The sequence below is a fragment of the Tachypleus tridentatus genome, chromosome 7 (genome assembly GCF_004210375.1).
Source record: "Tachypleus tridentatus isolate NWPU-2018 chromosome 7, ASM421037v1, whole genome shotgun sequence".
In the NCBI taxonomy this organism is placed as follows: Eukaryota; Metazoa; Arthropoda; class Merostomata; order Xiphosura; family Limulidae; genus Tachypleus; species Tachypleus tridentatus.
The window spans coordinates 186,977,618-186,991,220 of record NC_134831.1 but is presented as its reverse complement, the minus strand read 5'-3'; the positions used below and the strand labels follow the sequence as shown (position 1 = coordinate 186,991,220).

The window sequence follows — 13,603 nt, the reverse complement described above, 5'->3', positions numbered from 1 at the left end:
AAAGTAAATTTATTAAAATTGTAAAAGAAATCAAGATAAAACAAAGTTTCATTTTTGAATTAAAAACATAAATAACATTAAATTCTATTTTTAGTTTACAGTAGTAAACAGAGAAACTACATTAATACAAGATGTAAAGGACTTTCTGTAGCATAATTTTAATTATCACAACTCGCCAGGAAGACTGACGGGTAAGTTCAAACATCAGTGTTATCCACCTGAAGTTGACCTTTCCAGTTCTGGTTCCGAGTTATTTGACGTTACGGCCATTTTCTAATTTCAAATCGAACTACTTATACTTTAATTCTTGAAAAGGAATCATATCAAAAGTAGGCCTAATTTATAAATTGAAAACTTAAATAGCATTAAAAAGATTAATGACCTTTAAAAAACTAAATACATTTGTAAGGTGGACAGTGTCACCATCACCAATGACACCTTCCAACGTGATGGATAAACCTTGGGACAAATCATGTTTAAACGGTACCGTCGTTGAAAGTCGTAACGATGGCAAGACAGTAAATGTATTTGTTGTGACCTGAGTGTCACACATACAACACACTGGTGCATCAAGTCCCAGATAAAAGAAAACAATGAGTTAAAAAACTGTAACCAGCGCGTAGTCCAGTTAGGACAACTTCCGCTTTCCGATCCTTACGGAAGCAAGACAGCCAAAGTCCAATAGAGGGTTTTATTTGGAAAAGCTTGTTTTCACGTTGCTCACTGCAAGTCTACTGCCAACTGGCATGGAACCGAGCTTTGAATACGTTACCACAGTCCATGTATGGAACAGGTACAGCAGTGACAGTATTAGAGCAGATAGATTTAGCTGCAGTGTCAGCGAGCTCGTTCCCGCGACTACCAACGTGGCATGCTATCCAAAAAACTGGACAAAAGTAGATGTTAAAGAAAAATGGGTTATTCGGTTTTGAATATCGGCGAGAACAGGGTGTGAACTAATGTGAAGTAATTCCAGGGCCAGTAGACAACTAAGCGGGTCAGTATAAATAGTGCAATTCAAGTACTGCTTAGCTTCTATGTGATCCAGGTCAAGCGAAATGGCATACAGTTCAGCAGTAAACACAGAAACTGTAGAGGAGATTCTGTGCACAACCACGGAACCACAACAAACCATGGCAGAGCCCACACAATCACCTTATTTCGAACCATCTGTATAAATAGGAATGGAAGGATGGTTCGAAAGATCTTCAGCAAATAACAGACAATATTTCCAATTGGGAGTGTCTGCTTTTCTCATATGACTTAAACACAGGTCATATGTGGGGACTGTAACAAGCCATGTTGGGATGGGCTGACCAGTGGATACAGCAATGTTATCCAAAGACAGACCCAATTCATCCAACTGCGCCTGGATACGAAGGCCAAAAGGAACAATGGTAGATCGTCTGTTCTGATAAAGCATGGCCCACTGAGGAAGTAAAACACAACCCCAGGTGGGATGCTGTGGCAAGGATCGAAGCTTCGAAGCATACACTAAAGGCATTTGCAAACGGCAGAGGTGTACAAGAGGTTCATGAGACTGTGTGCAAACTCTGGACTGGGGAAATACGAAGAGCCTCGGTGCAGAGCCGAAGCCTCTGATGATAAATAGAGTCCAACACCTTCAAGGCCAAGGTCCTGGCAGAGCCACAGAACCCATAGTCTTGTTTTGATCAAATAAGACCACAATTTATCATTAATATAGAAGATCAATCCACTCCCCAAGTGGTGGAAGAGAGAACACGGAGGGTGTTCAGTGCTCTTGTACATTAGATTCGTAGCTGCTTGATGTATGGTATAAAGGTCAGCTTACGGTCAAAGATAAGCCTCAAGAAACTTGTCTCAGGGGCTACAAGTAGCACAACTTCACCAACACAGAGTTCAGGATCGAGGTGAATACCCCGTTGGCGGCAAGAGTGCATGAAAATGGTTTTAGAGAAAGAGAAGTTAAAATCATTTGCTGTGGTACACTTCAGTAAACAACTGAGGGCAGTCTGCAGCTACCGCTCAATATACCTCATGCTCGACGACTGACACGAGATGAGATACTGAGAAGTGTGACACTCAAAACGTAGCCCTCAGGGACTCCAAGTTCGAGCAGAAAAGAACGGGAAAGTGTCGAACCCACATGAACTTGGAATCGCCTGTCCATCAAAAATAGTTTAATAAAAATGGGCAAATGACCACATAATCCATATAAGTGGAGGTCTCTCAAAATGCCATACCTCCACGTAGTGTCGTAAGCTTTCTCAAGTTCAAAGAATATTGATACAAGATATTTGAGAAAGGCTTCTCTGATTGATGTTTCAAGTCAAATCAGGTGGTATATGGTAGAGCATTGTCATCGGAACTCATACTGGGTGGGTGAGAGGAGGTTGTTTGATTCAAGGAACCAAACAAGATGAGCATTAACCATCGTCTCTAAAATCTTACAGAGACAGCTCGTCAAAGCAACTGGACGGTAGTTTCAAGGAATATTGGATCCTTCCCAGGCTTTAAAAAAGGTAGGACAATATCCTGGCACCAGGCATCAGGAAAACATTTTCCTAGCAGATCCAGTTAAAACAATCAGAAGAATAGCAAGAGAAGCAGGAGGTTGATAGCGCAGCATCTCGTACTGTGTATCATCAAGTCCGACTGATGTACTGCTAGACCAATGAAAAGCCAGTTGAGTTCCACCAGTGTAAAAGGGCGATTATAGTCATAGAGATAATCAGCTCGAAGGAAGAAAAATGATCACTCTGCCTAAGTCTTGATGGTTAAGAAGATGGAGAATGAAGAAGTGTTACTTACCTGCCGAATATGTGCACGGGCATGCTGGAAAGTGATGGGGTTCGAGAGCGTGGAATACCTAGGAAATATATCCCAGGCATGCTTTTAGCCTTCCGTGTCATGTGGTAGGCAAAATTCTTCCACGGACACGAGTTATTGTCAACCTCCATGAAAAATGGGGAATAGTGAAGGGAGCAAATTAAGAGATCAATAGCAATAAAGGACTGACGAGGTGCATGGAAATAAGTAGAAGAACCAGTATTGAAAATATAAAAGTTGTGATCAGAGATCATGTGCTCAATGTAGCAACACCTCCCATCAATATCAATACCTCTTCAGAGGGGATTATGTCTGTTAAAGGCTCCCAGTATTAAAAAGGGAGATGGCAACTGTTCAAGAAGAGCAACAAGATTTGATTGATCATAGGTCTCTTCAGGACACATAGATGGCTACGGCCTCCAAGGGTGTGTCGAGTGGCAAAGACAGGGTGAGCATATGCTGATCAACCAACAGTGCCGCCCCTCCATACACTCGTCCATCATACAACCTGTCATTTCTGAATTGTCTTCATTCGATGGAGGTCTATCAACCTCCATGGATCCTGCCCTGGGTCAATTAGACATGTCTTTGCTGTCGTCGTTGTTGTTTTTAATTTTGCTCAAAACTATTCGAGGGCTATCTGTGCTAGCCGTCCCCAATTTAGCAGTGTAAGACTAGAGAAAAGGCAGCTAGTCATCACCACCCACCGCTACCGTTTGGGCTACTCTTTTACCAACGAATAGTGCGATTGATCGTCACATTATAACGCCCCACGGCTGAAAGGGCGAGCATGTTTGCTGTTGGAAGAGGATTCCAGCGAATGAGGACGTGAATGAATGATCGTTTTGCATCTTTAGGTGGGAGAAGAAGATGTACCCAGAATAAAAGGAAGTGGATACTGGGTTTGCTGGAATGTATGTTAGGGACATAGGTGGGTGGTGAAGTTCATTCATCAACTTTTATAACCATGGAGGTCAAACGACTTTTCATTTGTTTTGAGAACGATTCTTTTGGAGGCACAGAGAGATCTGTCTGCACTCCCACTGTAGTAGTGGAACGAAGTGCAGCAGCATACGTCCGAGATGAAGTGGTGGACAGTAACTTTCGAGCCTCAGAGTAAGTAGGGTTTTGAATCGTCTTCAAACGGTGCACCTCTTTTTTTTCCAACCATTTAGGGCAAGAACGAAAGTAGGACGGATGAGAGCCGTTGAAATTAACGCAATGAGGGTCCGTTTCACACTCATAGGCATCATGTTCCTCGCCACTGCAACGAGTACTCATTAAGGTACCATGACATAACGTGTTTGAGTGACTGAACCGCTAACAGTGGAAACATTGGAGAGGGTTTGGAATGTATGACCGTACCCTGCAATTAAGATAACCTGCCTTGACGGTGGTGAGAGATGGACGTGGTGATGTCAAGATGAGGACATTGGTCGGCACCATAATTCTATCTTTGCAAGTTGAGATACGCCTCACTGCAGAAACTCCTTGGGTGGAGAAACCAGCGAGAATCTCTGACTCTGGGATGTTCTCCAGATCCCTCTCAACAATAACTCCCCGTGATGAATTCAAAGTAACATGAGATGTAACCTCTATAGGTATATCCCCAATTGCCTTTGAATATAAGAGTTCACTGTGTTGAGATGTGGATGTTTCCACCAATATATCACAAGAGCGAAGCTTTTCGACTGACTTTGGAGAGCCAGCAAGTCCCTCTCGTCCAGTGGTTCTTAACCTTTTTCATCGTCTTACCCCCTGAGACTCTCCAGGGTATTACCGTGACCCCTATAATAATTTTTGTAGTGGTGAACTTTGCGTAAAGGTAGAATAAAACAAAACCATATAAAGATCCTAATTTACTGAAAATGTTACAAATAAATGACTTTGAGAAACGCTACAAGTGCTAAACAAATGCAAAATCCATGGAATTACTGAACATCATACAAAACCTACTTATTCACTCAGTGTGAGGGTTCATATATTATATATATAACAAATAATAACCATTATATATATATAAATAAATAATGAGAAAACACACTAAATACGATGGAAACTTTGATATTTAAATTTTAAGTTCGATGTATTAATATTATATAGTTAAAAAAATTTAGGCAATTCAAAACGTTGTAATATATGAAAATTGTTACTCAAAATTAGACAAGTGGTTGCGCAACAAGCATCTTGACGCGGTTCAACTACCGCACTTCAGCGTGTTTCTCATTGGTGGGCAGTTACAGGCACTTGCAACTAAAACTACAAACTGCTACGTGATTTCCTCAATAACTCCCAAACCTTCCGTGTTCCCCGAGAAATTTCAAACGACCTCCCAGGGGGTCACGACCCCCAGATTAAGAACCACTGCTCTAGTTCCTTCTGAATAAAAAATGAAACATTTGCCTTAAAGGTTTGTCTGAAAGAGAATGTAATATAAGAAAATAAGGTATAGGTGTTACAGATGTTTCACCAAAGGAAAGATAACAAAAACATTTTGAATTAATCTAGTCGCAACTCACACGTTTACATAAAATAATTGCAGCATTTATGACACAATCTACCACGTTATTGAAACATTTTACGATACAACTTACCAAGTTAATTACGCATCTTTTATGATAAAAGTTATCAACTGTATAAACTTTGTCGATATTTTTCATTAGCAGAAAATACATTTTTGAAAATAAAATGCACGCTATTTTAAAAAATATATGTAGAGCATACTCAAATATATTTATCATTGTTATTATTCAAAGTCAAATGAATTGTATGACTATGATATACAGATGCAAACCCTAAATTCTAAGCTAAAGAATATCAGTGTCCATCTGTACTGACAGTCAAGATCGACGGTGATTTAGGTTTAGAAACAAGAGCTTCGTTGGTTGTTAAAATTTTCACAGTAAGGGTTAGAAAATAAAATCTTGCAGAAACATATACTCTAAGACAGGGTGTGCAACTCCATGGCCACTGACCACCTGTCCAGTGGATAGCACAATTGTGACCAACTCTGAGTTTAGGAATCAACTTTTTCCATCATTTATTTTTTATCGCCAATTTGGTAATCAGCAACTACACTGCCTTATGTCATCGCTGATGTCGCGCGCTTCATCACTGCCACAGACTCCGCCATTTTGTAACATCAGTCTGGTTTAAATATTTGTTATCGAGTGTGCGTTGTTTTGCATGCGCTTGCAAATATTTTTATCGTGCAACTTTCAAGTGTTTAAATATATGTTGTTTTTAATCCCATAACATGGATAAGTGGATAATTCGAAAATGAAAGAATCCAGATGATGGTAAACACTCAGAAAATAAAGACAATTTATGGTATTACTGCTGAAAAGAGAATGGCGCATGACTGGAAAAAAATGTGAAACAAGAATTTAATGAAAGTTGGGAGTTGCAGTAATTGAAGCAAATAATAAGTCAGTGTGTCTTTTGTGTAACAAAGTTTTTAGGAATAATAAAGTATACAACCTTAAGCAACACTAACATTTTTCACAATTAATTTGGTGTAACATTTCCAGTTGATAGCAAAAATCGTATGAATGAAATAAGCCGTCTGAAAACAGAACTTTGTGAACAAAGGGAGGCCTAAACAAATTTTATCATCGATAGAACCAGTTACATTAGCTAGCTATAAAGTGGCTTTGATTCTAGCTCAAAAATTTTTTTCTGATGATGAACTAGTAAAATAAATATTGATTGTGGTCATCAAAACTCTGTTGAGAATTATGATTCAAAATAAAAGATATTTTCAAAAAGTAAATAACTTGCGATTAAGTCGAAGAATAATTGTCCGCAGAATGCTAGAGTTAGCAAAAGACATAGAAAATCAGTTGCTTGAACAACTAAAAGACTGTTTGTACTAGATGACTGTTTCTTTAGCACTAGATGAGCCAACAAATGTTAGTGACACTGCACAATTGATATTTTGGGTTCGATATGTAACTTCAGATCTTCAAATAAGGGAAGAAATGTTCGGCCTTCATGGATTATGAGATTGAACATGTGGAAAAAAACATTATGAATACTTTCTTGAAATGTCAAAAAAATTCAATCTGGATTTAAAAAACTGATTTCTGTCAAACGAGATGATGCTCCTGCCATGACTGGGGAGGAATTACGATTTTTCTTTTTTGAAACAGCATTTAATTGAAAATAATGTGAAATCCTTGCTGCCATCTTTAAATTGGATTTCGCATCAGGAAAATTTATGTGCTTAGATGTCTAAAAGTGATGAATTGAAAAACTTGATGGGCATTGTTGTAAAAATTGTGAATTATATTAAAAGTGGAAGCTCTCTCATTCATCGACAGTTTGTTGAGTCTTTGAAAAAACACAGTGATTGTACTTTTGATGATCTTACTGATTTTGCAAATGTAATATGGTTAAGTGGAGGAAAGGTCTTGGAACGATTTACTTCCTTATTTCCTCAAATAAAAGATTATCTTGTTGAAAAAGGTAAGATTAAAAACTTCCCTGAAATTGAAACTTTATCATGGCAGTGTGATTTGCACTTTCTGTGCGACATGATGGATCACGTGAATAATTTGAATACGAAGCTTCAGGGAAGAGAGAAAATAATAAGAGAGCAATCACAATCTATTCATGAATTTCAATTGAAGGTAAACCTCCTTGCGGAACAATTACAAAAGAATGATTTGACACATTTTGCAAAGCTGAATAGTTTTCTAGAAAATAATAATGACTATGATTTCTCTTATGCTAAAGATGATCCATATGTAAACTGGATCAAAAAACCAAAAAAAACTGAAACACGTTTCTCCGAATTTAAAAATTTGAAATTAATATTTGAATTTTTGCATGATCCATTTCAATTTGACTTAAGAAATTTAGTAGTACGGAAATTACATCTTTGTCTTTGGATAAATGTGGATTTGAAGACGAGAAGCTTACCCTGCGAAGTGTAGAACACATAAAAGGTAAACAAAAATGCTCTATCAGAAAAAAATGGGTCACTATTCTGATAGATGAGTCTTCCAAATTTAAATATAGCAATTTCAAAATTATTTTCGATGTTTGGATCCACATGGGTGTGCGAGTGAACATCATCTACGCTAGATTTTCTCGAGTTTAGATACAGATCTCGGCTTACCGATATAAATTTAGAGGCAGAGCTCATTGAGCATAAATATTAAGCCAAATTTCACAAAATTTGTTGATGAAAACCCCCCATTAATTTTCACATTGAAGGTTAGTTGAAATGTAATTATTTTGACGAAACTAAGATCTTTCAATTTTATTTATTTTTTAATAATGTGGCCAAAGTTGTTTTCATTAGCCACAGTTGTGGCCGTTATGAAAAACAAGTTGCCTACTCCTGCCGTCAGATGTCACCCTTATAAAAGCATTTTTTGTCCATATAACTATGAATATATTTATCTATCTGTGGCCAGATTATCTTTTCTCAAACACTGATACGTAATAATATTTTTTCATTATTTAGAGTCCGACTTTTCAATGTTGAGGCTTAAAGCTCAAATATTTTTATTATCATTATTATTTACACATTCTTTGACAATATTTTTGTCGGTGTTTCAAACAAAGCTGATTAAAAATTTTGAAATTATGTTCCTGTTCTAAAAGTGGATGTTTAAACAAAAATATTTATTTTAAAGGCTAACGTACTCTAGACGACAAACCATTAGCTACGTACGACTGACCCGATATATAAGTATACACGTACATTCTGATGCAATAAAATAGTTTCATTGCAAACGTGCCCTAAACTCTTTCAATGTCTTGATTTTTTAACCAACACAAGCTGTATATACAACTACAGTGTATAGTCTACCAATAATAAAAAAAAACAGACTTGACTTAAGCAAATTAATTCTTAAAATCTGAAAAAATATGAACGAACATCAATACTACGAAAGTGAACTCTTATATTTTCTTTTTCCTCAATTCTTCAATATGTTAAAATTAGTTAACCAAACGTACTACTATCTAACTCCCGGAGCTGTTCTTGAAGATAAAAAAAACATGAGAAACTAATACGACAGTAATTTGTTTACGCGTATTTATTATTACAAAACAATATTATTTACTAAATAACAAGTTGGTTATTGGTATGTTTTTGATAACACACAGAATTCCGTATACTAAAATGATATTCAAAAATAAATAGCCAACATTCCTTTTTGTGTAGTAAAGCTGGTCTTAAACTGCACTGCTACCTCTAAACCCTTACTAATACTAGTGGTAATATTGATCACCACAGGAGAATAACTTCCTGTTCTTACGCCTGTGTCTTGGGCAGAGGTGAATCTTTTTTGTAGAAGAAACTGTTTTACTTAAATCAACAGTATTTTTTAATGTTGCAATTCGTGTACTTGCTAACAGAATGCAAGCTTACACTATGTATTAATAACTGTAAACCTCGCATGTTGCATCAAGTACACGTGTGTAAAACACATTACTATTTTTTCAACACATTTATAAACTACACCTAATTATTTCATTTATATGAATTAAGTGCAAGATAAAGGGTTTTCAACCAAATATAAACTGATAGTTATAGTGACGTCAATATAAATTATCCAAATAGTACATGCTTACACGGTTCAAATTAATTAAACATATAAACTTATGGTTTCAGACTTCAATATTTTTTATGAGCTAAACATAACACCAATAAAAGTACCGGTGTTGGAGCAAACCTTAAACAATCTCGGAAGGGAGGCTGAAGTCCCCCCCCCCGTAAAGATACTGTTGAGGGGTGTTTTTTAGCACACTACAAAATCCTTTTATATATACACACACACACATACGTGGGAAAGTCATGAGATGTACAAGTTTTAAGGGTTATTTTCTGTGACTTAGGTCTGAAACTACAGTTTCGCCCCAAGCCTCAGATGCGTAAGAAAATATACTCATTAATGTTAGTAGGGCTAATAAATTGAAGATCCACCCCTTGAAAGGGTGGCACCAGTTAATGATATGACACTGGTAAAACTTTACAAATGTACGAAGTTGTTACTTAAATCTGTAATACAAAATGACACACCAGTTCGTAAAGAGACATCGTACAAACAGTGCAAAATATTTTCCATTAATAGCTATTTATTCTGACAAAAATATTTCATAAACAGTTCACATTACGTACAGCATCATGTGTCTCGTTGTAATGCACAGCCTACAAGTAACACATTAGAATACCTTTAAAGTGTAACACTTTAGTTCCTATTATCGCTTCGTGATAAGTCCAATGAGTCTTTATCAACGATTAGATTACAAATGTTGTACACAATGTTATATAGAAAAAAAAAATGTTTCAGGAGCAACGACCGGCTAGTGTGCACGTGAACAGTGTATGTTTGACCTTGACGGAGCAGCAAAGAGCGTGTCAATAACATGGCTAACATTGGTTAGAAAGCACTGTTCTCACAAATAAATTTAAGGCCTAACAATTATATATCAAAAATTTTATACTGCTAAATGAGTAGTGATAAAAATGTTAACACATGACAACTACTACTACAAGTTAACTAACCTATCTACGATGGAACACAACGTTATACAAGTTTTAAATAGAACTAAGTCATTTTCATGTCGACACTTATCAATTTTTGACTATGTCTGCCTTTCCCACAGACGCAACTGTTCTTGTTTTATAATAACATGTACTTTCAAAGAATTGACGCACCTATCAGTGAACACTTCGGTTGTAAAAAACCCCAAATACAGTATTAACTACTACCAGTATGTCCCCAAGTTTCACTTCACACGACTTCTCTACACTTACCTGTACACCTACCTGTGCATTATCGTAAGACCGTTATAATTTTATTTTTGCTACTTGTTAGTTACGTAAACTTCAAAACACTGATAAACTCTAAATTAAATATAATAATAAAACCTTCCAAGAATAATACACCATTACCATTATGGCGCTTGGACAAACAAAGCACAGCGAAGAACATTATTTAAGCAATACATTCGTTAAATAACAATTGTTAGGGTGTGAAACTCTGTTACTTACCTTACAGCCAAGTATACCGAAGTGAAAACAAGCAAAACAGCTATCATTTTCAAAACTGAAAATTGTTACTTATATTATAGCAATTAAACGTATTATAAATCCTTCTTTACGCATAAACATTTCACATATATTTGTGTCAATAATGCTTTACACTGCAATGCTACACTAGCACAAGTTTATCCGGCAGAAGAAAACATACACATGTCATCCATCATAACTAACTACAAGTCGCAGTATACTTTCCAGCTCCTAACGCCACGTGCTGTTTCACATATACAGTATTAACAAAAAGATCAGTAGAACAACTCGTATATCAGTTGTGCTCTATTATTGGTTGAGCAAGAGCATCCAATGAATGTTAAAATCGCTAGCACGTGACCACCTACAGACTCCAATGTATTAAACATGTATTTTTTTTTATTAGTACAACATACTATTATTAAACAAAACGGCAATCTTCAAATACTAAAATTAGATTGTATTAATATTTCGTGGGTGACTACGAAAAAAAAACCAACAAAAAAACCAACATATCCCAGCTGCTTTATTTGTTTTGGAACGAATTTAGTATCCAGTTTTCATTAAGCATAACATCAGAACATGTTTGTTTTGGAATTTCGCACAAAGCTACTCGAGGGCTATCTGTGCTAGCCGTCCCTAATTTAGCAGTGTAAGACTAGAGGGAAGGCAGCTAGTCATCACCACCCACCGCCAACTCTTGAGCTACTCTTTTACCAACAAAAAGTGGGATTAACCGTCACATTATAACGCCCCCACGGCTGGGAGGGCGAGCATGTTTGGCGCGACTCGGGCGCGAACCTGCGACCCTCAGATTACGAAGCGCACGCCTTAACGCGCTAGGCCATGCCAGGCCCTAACATCAGAACAAGAACTATAGTTATTTGCGTTGTTACTATGCCTTTCCCTTAAGGAGAGAAACATATTATTATTATCTTTCTTTATCGCAAACTGGAGTTTCTTATCATACATTTCCATTCGGGTTAATAAAATAATGACCTACAATATATCTTTTTCACAACTTCGTCAAAAGCTATCGATATCCTAAAAAAGTTCACTAATCCAGTTGAATCTAAATTAGAATATTTACCATCCTCTCTGTAAAAGCGAAATATTTAGCTAATAAAGATACATTATGGAGATATGGCATTGTTTTATTTACCTTGACAGACAAACATACTGCATTTCCATTGTCTTTCCAACAATCACAATTATGCGCCATTATTTTACTTCTGGATAGATTGTCGTGAAACATGGAAGGCCCGTATCTTGGGCTAACACGTCCAAACACCCTTTTCGTTATTTTCATTTAGGCTCTGGTTCAGAGTTTGATACATAAATTAGACTCGACGCAAATATACCTTGCAACGGGTTAACAAAACCCACAGAATTAAACAGATACATTTGGATTTTATACTTTTATTTTCATTATATAGGGGTCGTACATAAAAGGGTGGGAAATATGCTACTCTTTCTTTACATTTCGATCAATTAATACGATACCAGTTGTATTAATAAAAATAAAGAACTAGCGCCACCTATTAGCTGCATATAAAGCAGGGCAGGCAACACTGTGGATGTTTTTATTTGTTTTTCAAAGCATTTTGTTACTTATCAGGATGAACACTGTGGAGTGGAAAATATCAAAATTTGTTTTTATATTTCACGTAAAGTTACTCAAAGGCTTTCTGCGCTAGACTTCCGTGATTAGACGAAAAGGGAAGCAGCTTTTGGGCTATTTTATCAATTGATATTGGAATTGACTGTAACTTTATAACGCTCTCATGACTGAAGGGAAGAGTATGTTCGGTGAGGGAAGTTCGAATCCACAATCCAGGCTACACTACGCCAAGCATCACAAGAAAACTTACAGTAACAGAACAGAAAACGAAGCTATTTTCATAAATCAAAATTTGTTAAGCCTAACAATACAGAACAACCCTCGTGATTCCAGTGCATTTATTAAACATAACCAACAAGTATAACATTTGAACACTGTACAAATATGCCTTATAAAAACTCTCAGACATCAGAATTTTGACTTTATCATTTCGCAAGAGTGAAATTTATAAATATTTTGATTTTTGGCTTGCTGATTGATTAATGAAATAATCGATCAACTGGCCTTCTATACACATTCTATATTTATTTCCGTGTTAAAAACTGTAAAATAGTTTTCTTTCTTACCCATTGAATCCATCAATATAAAGGATACTTACCCTAACACAAGTTCTGACTTCTCAATAAACAAAATTCCTGTAGTTTTCAAACACAAATATTTCAACAGTTCACAAACCAAAAGGGCAGTAGGTATAAAAAAAATTGAACCTATATATTTATTATTATTATAATGCAATGGCCTAATTATTATTCTATCATGGCATCCAAGAACTATCTACACTACTTGCCCATATGTGTAAACTGATAGATAATAAAGAAGGCAAACAGTTAACAACAGGCCCGTCATTGTCAGGTGTGTTAAGGCGTTCAACTTATAATCTGAGGGTTGTGGGTTCGAATCCCCGTTGCACCAAATATGCTCACCCTTTCAGCTGTGGGGGTATTATAATGTGACGGTCAATCCCACTTTTCGTTGGTAAAGGAGTAGCCCAAGAGTTGGAGGTGGGTGATGATGACTAGCTGCTTTCCCTCTAGTCTTACACTGCTAATTTAGGGACCGCTAGCACAGATTGCCCTTGAGTAGCTTTGTGCAAAATTCTAAAACAAAATAAAAAATAGTTAACAACACCCACCACCAACCCT

General features: G+C 36.6%; 1 protein-coding gene across 1 annotated transcript; it reads right to left on the bottom strand.

Annotated features, from left to right (window-relative positions):
- Positions 1 to 3,737: 3,737 nt before the first annotated feature.
- On the bottom strand, positions 3,738 to 11,092 carry LOC143258262 (uncharacterized). Its single transcript, XM_076517239.1, has 2 exons — positions 10,823 to 11,092; positions 3,738 to 5,190 (listed from the first exon to the last, which is right to left on the bottom strand). The coding sequence occupies exon 2, from the start codon at positions 4,090 to 4,092 to the stop codon at positions 3,757 to 3,759; it is 336 nt and encodes a 111-aa protein (XP_076373354.1). The 5' UTR covers positions 4,093 to 5,190; positions 10,823 to 11,092; the 3' UTR covers positions 3,738 to 3,756.
- Between the last annotated feature and the right edge of the window lie 2,511 nt (positions 11,093 to 13,603).

Coding starts and splice junctions, on each gene's coding strand:
- LOC143258262 (XM_076517239.1), bottom strand. CDS start 4,092: ATGAGTACTCGTTGCAGTGGCGAGGAACATGATGCCTATGAGTGTGAA.